The sequence below is a fragment of the Beta vulgaris genome, chromosome 7, assembly GCF_026745355.1.
Source record: "Beta vulgaris subsp. vulgaris cultivar EL10 chromosome 7, EL10.2, whole genome shotgun sequence".
NCBI lineage: Eukaryota > Viridiplantae > Streptophyta > Magnoliopsida > Caryophyllales > Amaranthaceae > Beta > Beta vulgaris.
The window spans coordinates 34,553,814-34,567,723 of NC_079208.1; the positions used below are offsets into that span (position 1 = coordinate 34,553,814).

The following is a 13,910-nucleotide window of genomic DNA, read 5'->3' on the forward strand; positions in this document are numbered from 1 at the left end:
GCATTGATGGAAAAGATGTCATTGTTCCAGAACGGGTTGAGCAACATAGAGATGAAGCTCACACTCCTGTAGGGTCTGATTCAGATGAGTCATGTAACTCACAGCCAGGTAATTCAGAGGGTGCTGTTGTCACACCACTAAGAGGCTCTAGTTCTAGTATGGGGAGAATAGTCTCTCAAGTTGACTTGAGAAAATCCGCAAGGGTGTCTAGAACACCTAATCAATATTCACCTTCTATGTTTTATTTTCTACTAACTTATGCAAGTGAACTAGAATTATACAAAGAAGCAATAAATACGACTGACTCGTCTAAGTGAAATCTAGCCATTAAAGATGAGATGCATTACCTGAAAAAAGCATCAAACATGGGAGTTGTCTGCATTGCCTGCAGGTATGAGAGCACTTAGCAACAAGTGGATCTTCATATTGAAGAAAGAGCCTGATGGAAGTGTCAGGTATAAAACAAGATTGGTAGTAAAAGGGTTCCTATAACAGGAGGGCATAGATTACAATGAAATATTTGCCCATGTTGTGAAGTTGACTACTATTCGAATCTTGTTGGCTATTGTTGCTGCTGAAAATTTGTTCTTCGAATAGATGGATGTTAAGACTACGTTTCTACATGGTGATCTGGATGAGGAGATCTACATGAAGCAACTGGATGGCTTTATAGTTCGGTGAAATAAAAACTTAGTGTGCAAGCTCAAGAGGAGCTTTTATGGATTGCATCAGGCTCCCAGACAGTGGTACATAAAGTTTGACACATTCATATGTAGCAGTGGGTTCAAAAGAGCTGATAGCGATCATTGTTATTATTTTCAGAGGAATGTAAATGATTATGTTTACTTACTTCTGTATGTTGATTGTTGGTACAAGCATGAAGGTGATAAATAGTGTGAAGGGATAGTTGTCACAGGTATTTGAGATGAAGGATTTGAGTGAATCTACACAAAACTTAGGTATGAAGATTTTCAGGGACAAGTCTACTGGTATGCTGAAATTGTCTCAGGAAGATAACATTCTTAAGGTGCTGAAGAGGTTTAATGTTGGAGATGCAAAACCCATAAACTCGCCATTTCCTAGCGATCTCAACTTGACAAGGGAGCATTCACCAACTACAGAAGCAGAAAAGGAGTGGATGGCTACTGTTCCTATGCTTCTGCTGTTAGTAGCTTGATGTATACCATGATGTGCACACGGCCAGACATTGCTTTTGTAGTGGGAGTTAGTAGTAGATTTATTTCTAATCCAGGTGAGAAACATTGGGATGTTGTAATGTGGTTACTAAGGTACTTAAAGGGAACTTCAGGTATGGGGCTTTGCTTCTAGAAGAAAGGAGCAAAGCTTGAGAGTTATGTTGATGCGGATCTCAGTGGAGATATCGATAGAAGCAAAAGTACGTATGGATATGTCTCTACAATAGGTGGTACTGCAGTGAGTTGGATGTCGAAGTTATAGAAGTGTATCTCTTTATCTACTACATAGTCTAAGTATGTGGCTATGTCGGAGGCAGGTAAGGAGATGGAATGGCTTATTGGTTTTCTCAAGGAGATGGGCATTAAACAGGAGAAAGTGGTACTTTATAGTGATAGTTAAAGTGCGGTGCATTTAGCTAAGAATCCCATGTATCATTGTAGGACTAAGCACATTTGTAGGCGCTTTCACTACATCAGAAGTTTCGTGCAAGAGAATGTGTTGTATTTGGAGAAAGTATTGGGTGCTAAGAACCGAGGTAATATGCTCACTAAGAGTGTGAGTTATGACAAACTAAGGTTGTGCAGGACCTTAGTTGGCCTTCGGTGATTGTTAATGAAGGTGGTGCATTAGGAATTGAGATGAATGAGAGGATGATGAAGGTATGAGGTTTTCTTCTCCAAGTGGGAGATTGTTGGGTATATTCTCAATATGGGACTCAAGGAGGTGTATGTGTGTGGACATGAGGTTGCGTAGAAGGAAAAGGCGTCAAATGGTTGTTCAGGAGCTTCGTCCGGTCGGGTCGGGCAGTGGCCACTCGATCGGGCCTGAGACATTGTGAGCAGCAGCTTGTTCGTAGCATCGCCCAACGGCATAAGGCTTGTTCGCCTGATCTAGCGAAGAAACGAATTACGACTCGTGCATTCCTCGCTCGATCGGGACCGCGTACATATTGGGCTGGTGAATTAGTCACCCGATCGGGAGGTCTATCCCGACCTGATCTGGCGATGGGCTATTTTGGCCTAAATCGACGCAAAAATGTTTTTTCCCGAAGGGGTATAAATAGGCTTACCCTGATACGCTTATAATTGTATTCTATGTTATTATTCTCATATTCAAGAGACAAAAAGCTATAAAAAGAGTTCTTGGAGTGCTTTTGTAATCTTTCTTGAACTTTCATCGATTCCTAGTGCAGATTCGTGGTTTTTCTCCCAATTCTTGGGTTTCCACGTAAAAGTTCTTGTATGTCTTTTATTGCTTTGTTATTCGTTGTTCTATTATTGTTTGTTATTACTTGCTAGATTGATAGTCTATAGAACTTACAAAAAGCCATTATCAATTATAATTCTTTATTTTTTTTCTACACCATGACATTTAGTTAACCATGATTTCCTTTAACCTATGCCTCTTCTTTCCCTCTATTCTTCCTCTCTATGATGTTAATGATAGTGATAGAAGATATACATAGAATATTCTCTTCTCAGATTTAGGATAAAATTTTGTAAAATATTATCTTTACAAATCTTGTTAGTTTTCCTAATATGACTAGAACTATCATTGTAATACTATAAATATTGATCAATGGAATACAATAGAACAGGAGAGTTTACATTATCTAACAGATAGTTTTTCCCAAACAAGGCCTAAGCTCCATTCCAAGTAGAAATCTATTACTCAACATTACTCATGCCTACTTGAAATAGAAACAAGTAACAGGTTTAAGGGATTTTGTTTGAAAAATGATAAAAATGACTTAACGTTCGAGAGAATTTTGTAGAAAACCAAAGTGAAACCCAAGCTTCACCCCACCCTCATCCAAGCTCGCGTGGTAACTGGTCCGGCTTGTTAGCAACTCCAGTCGCCGGCGAGTCATCGATCTACTCTAATAAAAAGAAATATCATAATTGTGGCAATAATATTGGAAATACAAAGCTCGACATGGTCAAGAATAAGCAAGAGAGAGTGGAAATATCGTATACCATCTCTGAGCTATCTGATGGGCTCCACGATGAGGAGGAAAGTCTCCATACAAATGGCGAGGTTCGAGAAGTAGCTTCTTCATAAAGTATCTTCAATGAGTTGTTTGACGGACGAATCTAGAATTTGTCTCAAGATTGAAAATATTAATTTTGCAGAGCCCAAATATATGTTTCATAGCCGAAGGAGGCAAGGCTTTTTCTTAGCAATCTAAAAAAAGGATTACCATTTTATGACTCAAGGAAGGACTCTCATACTGCACAATGCAAGGTCGGGTTCCTGATGTGATTCTTTATGTAAGATTCACTAGGTTTGGCTCTTTTATGTAGTTTAGTGGTTTTGTTTATGAAAGATTGGATTTTTATGTTTTTATTTAATGTAACCTTGAGTATACTGGCGTATTTCGTCGCAATAACTCAATTACTAACCGGATATGAAGAACGTAGGCGTATTTCGTCTCAAAGTTCAACTGGGTTTTTTGTGGATTCACTCCTGAAACTTTGTGGATTCTCTCCTGAAACTTTAATTCACAAGAATTAAATCAAAATTACTCTCCTTTTTATTATGGCCGAAAAACTCATATATATAGTACAAGTTTCCTAAACCTACTAGAACTAGTAAAACAACTAATAAACTTATCTATCTTTATCTTAAGGATCAAGATAAATAATATCCTATATCACACTTCACACGCCTATTACTAATAAAATAAGACATTAGACTTTGATAAGGAATTAGACTCCTAAGTATAATAGGATTCCTTTATCACTTAAACACTTAATTAAAATAAAGCTGAAATTAAAACCCTAATTTACATAGAATCCTAACAGAACTAGAACTCTATATAACGACTTCCATTTCATATCAAACTCCCCCTCTAGAAAAAAACTTGACCACAAGTTTTAGTCTGGAAAGCATGGTACTAAATCACAGGAAGGAAATGTTGCACATATGCCATTTCCTAGCAGCAGTTTGAATGTTTCATAGCCTATCTTTTCCACAATTTCAAATGGTCCTTCATCCATAGGCTCTCCATCCTTGTGATTCACATGAAGTTTTTGAGCAGCAAGTGACAACCATACTTTGTCTCCTAAGTCCATCTTAGAACTTTGGCGTAATTGTAGAACTTGTTGTCTCCCTTCCTTCTTCACGTGTGGTGAGAGTGGTGTTAGGGCAATGCTTAGCTATATGTCCGAGGCCTTGGCAACGAAAACACTGAGTTTTCTTACTTCGAATAGTGGCACTAGGAGTTGTAGATGTAGTTGGAGTTGTAGTGGATGGCGTGGTTGCTTGAGGGGGTGCACTCGGCACTTCAGGCGTGGGGTTGGAAGGAGTGACCGAAGGTGTGGGCAAAGCCATAGTAGCAGCCCATGGAGTACGTGTGCGATTTTCACGTAGTTGACGTTCAATCTTAGTAGCTAAAATACAAACATCATCAAAAGTAACGTACTGTTGTAATTCAAGGAGATTGGCAATGGACCTATTAAGACCAACAAGAAAGCGAGCATTTTTTTGTTCATCTGCTTCTTGAATATCGCATGCCATATGTAATCTTTCAAACTCTTTGATGTATAGCTCGACACTCATAGTAGTTTGACGTAAAGAATTGAGGCGCACAAATAGCTCTTGGCGGTAGGTGCGAGGCACAAATCTTTTGCGCATCTTGGTCTTTAGGGAGGACCAACAATCAATGGGAGGCTTTTCTTCTCTTGCACGCCTAGTTCGTGTAGACTCATACCATAGGGATGCATACTTTGTGAGTTTTAGGATAGCGTAGGAGAAACGAGACACATCACTGAGGTTCATGTGCTCAAAGTGGCGTTCTATCCGTTGTTCCCACTCCAAATAGGCTTCGGGATCCAAGTCTCCATCAAAGACAGGTAACTCGGCTAAGTGGAGATCGTCGTCACGCCGAGGTTGATGTGGAGGCGTGCGTGAAAAAGTATTGTGACGCTCGACATGGTTCACTTTTGTGGCCAGGGCCGAGTATTGGGCCATGAGGGCGTCCAGTTTTTCGTTGATGGTCGAGAGCACGTCGGGCGGAGTATCGACCATGGTGTGTGGTCGTGGTCGAGTGTGCGCGATGATGCGCGAGGTTGCAACGAGCAGATGCGCGAGATGTAGGCGAAGGGTGAGCTGAGGGTGTGCGGCAGCATGAGACGAAGGCTAGGCGATGCGTGGGCGTAGCAGCAGCAGTAGACGAAGGCGAGGCAGCAGCCACACCACTTGATGTGATTCTTTATGTAAGATTCACTAGGTTTGGCTCTTTTATGTAGTTTAGTGGTTTTGTTTATGAAAGATTGGATTTTTATGTTTTTATTTAATGTAACCTTGAGTATACTGGCGTATTTCGTCCAATAACTCAATTAGTAACCGGATATGAAGAACTTAGGCGTATTTCGTCTCAAAGTTCAACTGGGTTTTTTGTGGATTCACTCCTGAAACTTTGTGGATTCTCTCCTGAAACTTTAATTCACAAGAATTAACTCAAAATTACTCTCCTTTTTATTATGGCCGAAAAACTCATATATATAGTACAAGTTTCCTAAACCTACTAGAACTAGTAAAACAACTAATGAACTTATCTATCTTTATCTTAAGGATCAAGATAAATAATATCCTATATCACACTTCACACGCCTATTACTAATAAAATAAGACTCCTAATTAGACTTTGATAAGGAATTAGACTCCTAAGTATAATAGGATTCCTTTATCACTTAAACACTCAATCAAAATAAAGCTGAAATTAAAACCCTAATTTACATAGAATCCTAACAGAACTAGAACTCTATATAACGACTTCCATTTCATATCAGTTCCTTCATGGAAGTAAAAATGGAATGTGATGGAGAACTTAAACAGCAAGAGTGGGATTCGTATTCAAGAAAAGGTTTGCTCAACTCAAACGAGTGATCATTCAAGCTTAGAAGAGGAGTTTCAGGATAATGTAGATATATTGCAGATGTAATCTGGAGTTAATTCTTGTTTGGCTACCGAAAAGAATCAACCAATTTGTGAAAAGGCTAGTACTACCTCGAGAGATGATTTTAGTCATCCTTCTCACACAACAATGGATCCCCTCTTCTATTTTGCAGCCAAGCCCGAGATCAAGACAAGGAGGAAGAGTTTGATGTAACAACACATGTATCATCCCAGATTCAGTCGAAGAATAGTAAAAGAAGGAAGGTGCCTGCCAACAAGAAGCTCCCATGTCTCTTCACTAACCTTGATTGTGATTGCAGGTGTGAAGTTAGAATAAAAAGAAAGTGTACACATCCCCTTTTACTGGAAGTTTATCACCCAATGATAATGTGTGCTACTCATGTTTATAGTTCGTATAATATTAAATGTACAAGTCGTCCATGGTCTTGCAACAATAATTGTCGTTGTGTAAGTCCTAGTAGTCTCAAGGTTTGTGTTTGTGTTATCCATAAAAAGGCTAATGGTCTAAGTAATGGGTAGTGTTCAACTTTTGATATTTGTTGTGTGTACTTGTTACCAAGGAAAAAAAAAATAAGGTTTATGGTTTTTACATTTATTGCTCCCACACATTTTTATAGATCAATTATTCTAACTAGCTCTCAAAGGCAACTTATGAGTCGGAGGGTCGTTCTTCGATCAGACGGCCCCTCGGACTAGTTTATGTGCAGATCATCAAACCAAACAGTCAAATATTCCTTACACCTTACAAATTAAACCTCCTTAAGGTGATTGCTTCATACCTTAACAAACTTGAAAGATACAAATAAAGGTTTTCATCAACTCAGAAACTCAAACAAACAAACAAACAAACAAACATAACGTAAATCCATTCAATCCCCTTCCTCTCTAAGACGATTTGAATTTGCGGTGCCTTTGGTTAGGACCGGAGAAAAGGCGAGCAAGGAAAGCAAAGAAGGCACCAATCAAGCATAAAAACCATGAAACCGCAAAGATTGCTCTATCTTTGAAATGCTTCTTAGGAAGATGACTCATGTCGGCGACGAGCAGTGCCCTGTAAACAGCCTCAGTGAGGGCATATGCAGTAACTGGATCGCATTCTTCAGCTACGACTCCACACTCAGTAAGACAAACAATGTCATAAACTCCACTTGTTTCAGATATTCCCAAAAATTGGCAAATTTTCAGGCGTGCGTCGATTCTTTCCTCTGCTGATAGTTTGTCCCCATGGGTCAATACTAAAATTGGGTTCTGATCTACAAACAAATTAACAAAAGTCATATGTTAGTTCATATGCATAAATCATTTTCTTTTACTTGTGCTTTCATGCTCTTAGATGAGGAATCTTTTCGGTACTTTTTACATTATCTGTACACTGTTTATTTGGTGCAACTAACACAAATCTCACGTACTTTTTCTGATTACGTGTCCTCCTGATCAGAAATGTTGCGCTAAAAAGACAAACTCTTAACATAATGGGACATGGCTCTCCAATTAGCTTTTATCTTTTTCATAATTTATGTAATGCGAAATTTTTTTCAAAAAAATATTAATTTTTAATGTTAATATTTAATTTTATAAATAAAAAAAAAAAAGATAGGAGACTTTGTTTATGAAATATATCCAATATTAGGCTCATTTTATAGATAAAAAATAATTATAATTGTTGTGATAGTAATTATTACCGCCTTTTATTTTATTTTTATAGAAAAATCATTAAATGTTACAAGAAGAAAAAAAAAAAGTAATTGCAATAGTATGTGGATCTCATATACTGGAGACTCATCTCTCCTTCAACCCAAATTTAACAAACACTTTGCAAACACCCAAAACATACCAAAAAAAAAGGGTTTTAAGAATTTTATTCAATCAAACACTTCATTTGAAACCTTCCGAAGTAAGATTTGTTTAACGGTTTTTTCACCAAGTACCCCCGAGTTTTCAAAAAATTCACCTGGTACCCTCCAAGTTTTCAAAATTCACAAGGTACCCCTAAGTTTCAACCTAATACACGGGGTACCCTTAAATACCCTTAATGACTAACGGCGTTAACCGCCGTTAGTCATTAACCCCATTAAACTCTAATTAGGCCTAATTAACCTAACTAAACCCTAATTAGGCCTAATTAACCTAACCCTAACCCCTAATTTCAAACACTAACCCTAACCCCACTACCACCCAACCACCACCCCCTCCCCTTCACCCACCCTACCCCCTGCAGCCACAACCCCCCACCCCCACCGCAGCCCCCCACCCTCCCTCCCCCACTCCCCGCAACCACCTCAACCCCCACCCCAGCAGGCCCCTTCCAAGAATTCTGCAGCCCTCCTTCCCCTTTCCCGTCGCCACCCCCCAACCCCGTCGCCACCCCCTCCCCCAACCCCCGAAGAATTCCGCACCCCCTTCCCCACCGCGACGCCCCCATCCCCACCCTCGCTTTATCTCATATTTGCGCCACCCAGCAGTTCCCCCCACCCACTCGATTTTAGGGATGAAACACAAGTGACGCTAACGCCGAGCAGTTTGAGGGGGCGCTGAAGAGGTGGTGGGCGACTCGTTGGTGGGCGGCTTGTGCCGAGAAGAGATCGAAGGAAAGGGAGTGCATAATTCGATGGTGTTGGGGGAGGGGTGGCGACGGGGCAGGGGGGAGGTGGGTAATTCGACAGGGGTGGGGACGGGGCAGGGGGTGGGTAATTCGACGGGGGTGGCGACGGTGTAGGGGGAGGGGGCTGCCACGGGGTGGGGGGGGCTGTCAGGGGTGGTGGGAGGGTGGGGGCTGGTGGTAGTGGGGTTAGGGTTAGGGTTTGAAATTAGGGGCTAGGGTTAGGTTAATTAGGCCTAATTAGGATTTAGTTAGATTAATTAGGCCTAATTAGGGTTTAATGGGGTTAATGACTAACGGCGGTTAACGTCGTTAGTCATTAAGGGAATTTAAGGGTACCCCGTGTATTAGTTTGAAACTTCGGGGTACCCTATGAATTTTGAAAACTTGGAGGGTACCAGGTGAATTTTTTGAAAATTCGGGGGTACTTGGTGAAAAAACCGTTTATTTAATATCGCTATTAGTTTCGAAATTTTAAATTTAGAATTTTAAAATTTTGATACACGTTGTATAACGAAGTTAACATTAGTAACACTTATACAGTTATACTCCAAATAATTCTGAGCATCATGGTGTAGGAGTTAGGACCACGATTTATAAAGATAAAGTCAACAATTTGAACATTGGGAAAATAAATTTAATTATACATCAACAAAAAAATTCCGACGATATGAAAAAACTTTTGAACAAGGAAAATTTTATTTTCTATGGACATGTTTGGCAAAACTAACCGTTCTAGTAGCTGTTAGTTGTTATTGGTTGCATTAGTGGGAGATGTTGAGTAATTGTTAACTGATTAAATTAGTTATTTAATTAGAAGTGTTTGGCAAAAGTAGCTACTGTTGAAACTGTAAAAGACAATAAATGACATTTTATTCTAATATGAAATGAACTACAACAATGTCATATGTTCGTTCAACAATTAAATTCAAGATTTATTTTTTCAAAGAAGTTACACAAAAAGAAGTATATGACTTTTTAACTGATCAAAGAAATGTATAAATCTAAGAAAATATTCAACGCTCGAAAAATTTATATTACCAATTTTACTAAAATACTTGTAAAATATCTTGTCTTTAAAATAAATATTTAAAGTACATCTCTGTTATTGTAAAATAAACATTGAAGTGTCATAAAATAAAACAATTAATAAACAGTAAAAGAAAAAAAAATAAAAAACATTGGTTAATAATTCTACCTTATGTTATTATATAGTGATTATTTGCTAGACCGCTACCTCTAAATCTCAAACGTAATTTGCAGTAACGTTCCACAACCGCTACTCATAATCTACTCCAACTGTTACCCACTATCGCAACCACTACCATACCAAACACTCATAATTTTCTTAAGTAGCACTTTAATCTAGTCAAACCGCTAATCGCTACCTCAAACGCTAGTACCAAACAGGGCATATATGTCAAAAAGAATATCTTTCTAATTGTTTAAAGAATTTACTATGTCCAGAACCAAATAACTATGTTTCAAATTCCAAATAATTTATTTGTAAGTTCAAAAAAATACAAAAGTATTATACAAAAAAAAAAAGAACATAAACGTATTATAAAAAGAACATGCAAAAATAAAATAAATTGTACTATCAAGAAATGAGAATTTAACAAAAGAAAATTATCTACATATTAGCCATCAAAAAAAATTATCTAATCATTATGTGCAGCTATTTTAAAGGGTAACCATCGTGGTACTAGGCCCATGATATTATGATTGTACTTATTATATTTAAAATCTTCATAGCAAAAAACTAGAAACTAGGGACCTCTTCCATATTAGTGCTAGCTTTTGGTTCTTAGAAAATAACTAGAATAAAAAATATACGCATTCAAATTACTTCAGAGGAAACACCTCCTAGCAGTAGAGAAAGTACAAAAATAATAATAATTAGAGAGAAGAAAGTAAGAAAGAAACTTACTGCCTCTTTTCAATCCGGGAAAGCCAAACACATCTCTGGTTGCCTCCAAATGTTTAGAATCACCATCCTTTAAACTCTTATAGACATCAGCCATATTAGCAACCACCATTGCACAGTTGACTTGTCTCCTAGCAAACCTTCTTGATGTTGATCCAATGGTTTCGATACGAGATTCATCCATTGCTCTGCAGCAAGGTTGATTGTGTTGAACTCCTTCACCAGTCCACTGAGACAGTTCGTTGAGGCTCTCATTTGTACGATCATTATAGTTAAACCCCCTTGAATCATACACACAGAACCCTGCTCTCATTGATCTCAAAACATTGTGCTCTTCCAACAACATTGTTGTGGATTCTGAGGCTACTGAGCTTCCTATGTTAGAAAACAAATAAAGCCTTAGATGTGAAGATGTCTATGATTAGCATATACTCATATACAATGCACCGTGCACGGATAGTAGGTAATACTTCCTTCGTTTCAAAATAATTGCACCATTTGGCAGTTGGTCACTATTCATCAACCAATTTTGACAAGCTTTCTCTCACTATTATATAAGAAAAAAATATATTCAAGTGGGATCTTGTTAAATTCGTCTCTATTTTGAAATCGAGGAAGTATATATAGTAGCTTACTAGGATTGATAGATTTGTATGTAATTTTGTAAAGGAAGTCTCGTACCAATGTCCATATACCATAGAAATAGAACACCATCAAATAAATTTCCACGACTACTTGTGATGATGGCTAGTAGTAGAAATTCAATAATAATAAGAGGTATTTGGAGACGAACAAACAATACCGTTCACCAAAATATTTCTAAAAAGACGTTCACGATATTACTTGTATGATCATTGATCAATTGCCATTATCACTATTTATTATCGCTTAACTAGCAACAATTGGAAAAAAATTCATGACTGAAAATAATTTGGGAGAGGAAAATTACCTGATGTCTGAGCAAAGGGAATGATACCTGCCCTTCCAAGAACACTATACATAAGGTTGACCAGTGAACTTTTGCCACCACCACCAAAACCCACCAAGAGAATGGTGATCATTGGTGGAATGTCCATCTCTTCCTTCTTAATTCCACCCATAGGGACCCACAGATCGCCAGACCGATATGCTACGAGCCTATGTCGAAGATCATCTAACCCCTCCGATGCTACCATGGATAACCTCTCCAATTCCCTCATCACCTTGAGCCTTGGAGTCAAACACCCCACATCGGAGACATCATTAACCTTCAAGTTGCTTATCTCTTCGGCCGTGGCGCACGAGCGCCACCAGCAAAATTCTGTCGATTCTTCTCCCTCTCCATCATCACTAAGTTGCTTGTCCCTCATCTATTCTAAATTGGATTGTATAATAAATTTACCAAGGGACTAAGGTCTAGTTTAAAAGTCTATATTGTACTTGTGCAAACAAATATAGTGTATACATAGGTATATATGTGTATGTAGCTGAGATTTTTAGTGTTCAAAAGTTGGAAAGGGACAAACTGTACAAAACATTTTTATTTTCCGCGAAGCTACGCAAGGTTGTCGTTGAGTTGTAAATTTGACGCTCCACATAAAATACTGTAACTTAAATCCAACTTCAGATGTTCCAACAGAAGTGAGGAAATCGAGCTTTACCAAAATGCCCTTAGATCAAACTTGGCCTCTCCATAAAACTAAGGGCAACATTGTCTTTTAACAGCAAGTGACAATATGCATCGTGTCCCATTGCAGTTTTAGTTAACAACGAATTTGTTCTATCATTTGAGCACATCAGTTACAATAACTTTGGTTAAGTCAAACAAATCCTATTATATCCAACGGGCAGCCACGACTAGATAATCATTCCAAGATCAGAATCAGTATAAATATTTTAATTAATTTGCCAAATGTGGCACCTTAGATTAGTATAAACATCATAAAGTCCTTTTTGGGTGACTTGTATGAGATGCAATTCAGAAGGATAGGGTGAGCACGTCTTTTTCCAGACACCCAACACTATCATTGAAAGTATGTTTGGTAAGTATTTTAGGTGGGTTTATTATTGGGATAGTATGTTTGATAAGTATTTAGGTGGGTTTATTATTGGTTTTTGCATTTGGTCAAATAGCTAAAAGGAATTTCGGTAAATAATTTTTTGGTTGCTAAGAAGAAAAGTAAAACACCCTGTAAGAATAGTAACTTGAATGGTGCCTTGAAGGTGTTTGGTAGAATGCGTGAAAAAGGATTGACATAAGGCTGACTTTGAATGCACATATCTCTCAATCTATAAATGGTTTTTATGAGATTCAAACTGGAGGTGATAGCTTGTTCCAAGAGCTTTCCAACGATAGGTCATATGCCCAATTCCGCTGAGAAACGAGAAAGTTATGACAGTTTTACAAAGAACTCATGAAACTGTTTTCGTCCTACGCTCCGCCCGGGCAGATCGGGCGGATCCCTCCCGGTCGGGCGCGCAAGCAAAATATGGAGAGCTGGGTTCCGCCCGGTCGGGCGGATTTCGTCCTGGCGGGTCGACGCTTTATGCGGAGAACGCGGTTTTGGCCGCTAAGTATAAATAGGTTATTTATACCTAGGTTTTAAACGCCGAATTAGTCTCTGTTCTCTCTGTAATCTGCTTTTCCTCACATAATAAAATATTCTCTCTCCCTGCCGTGGACGTAGCCAAATTGGTGAACCACGTAAATATGTTGTCTGCTTTTATTGTTTTTGCATTCATTATTTGTTTCTCTCTCACGTCCGTTATAACAAACTGGTATCATAGCTTTGGTGTTCAATCTGTGTGAGAAAGATGTCTGCGATGAATGTCAAAATTGATAAATATACTGGGAGGAATAGTTTTAGTGTATGGCAAATCAAGATGCGAGCTTTACTGAAACAACAGGGGTTGTGAGCACCGTTAGCAAGGAAGGCAACGGATTCAGTCACCGCTGAGATGGTCGTTCTGGAGGAGAAGGCTCATTCAACGATTATGTTGTGTCTGGCAGATGACATGATCACTGAAGTCGCGGAGAAGGAAATCGCATCTGGTTTGTGGTTGAAATTAGAGAGTTTGTATATGACAAAATCTCTAACCAACAAGTTGCTTTTGAAGCAACGTCTGTTCAGTCTGCGAATGCAGGAAGGTACGCCTCTTAGAGATCATCTAGATCAATTAAATACAATTTTGCTAGAATTGGTAATATTGATGTGAAGGTGGAGGATGAAGATGCCGCTTTAATTCTGCTTGTTTCTTGACCTATATCGTATGAAAATTTTGTGCAAT

General features: G+C 38.5%; 1 protein-coding gene across 1 annotated transcript; it reads right to left on the reverse strand.

Moving 5' to 3' along the window:
* Positions 1–6,859: 6,859 nt before the first annotated feature.
* On the reverse strand, positions 6,860–12,200 carry LOC104899186 (hypothetical protein). Its single transcript, XM_010686325.4, has 3 exons — positions 11,593–12,200; positions 10,647–11,018; positions 6,860–7,370 (listed from the first exon to the last, which is right to left on the reverse strand). The coding sequence occupies exons 1-3, from the start codon at positions 11,990–11,992 to the stop codon at positions 7,003–7,005; spliced, it is 1,140 nt and encodes a 379-aa protein (XP_010684627.1). The 5' UTR covers positions 11,993–12,200; the 3' UTR covers positions 6,860–7,002.
* Positions 12,201–13,910: the final 1,710 nt, after the last annotated feature.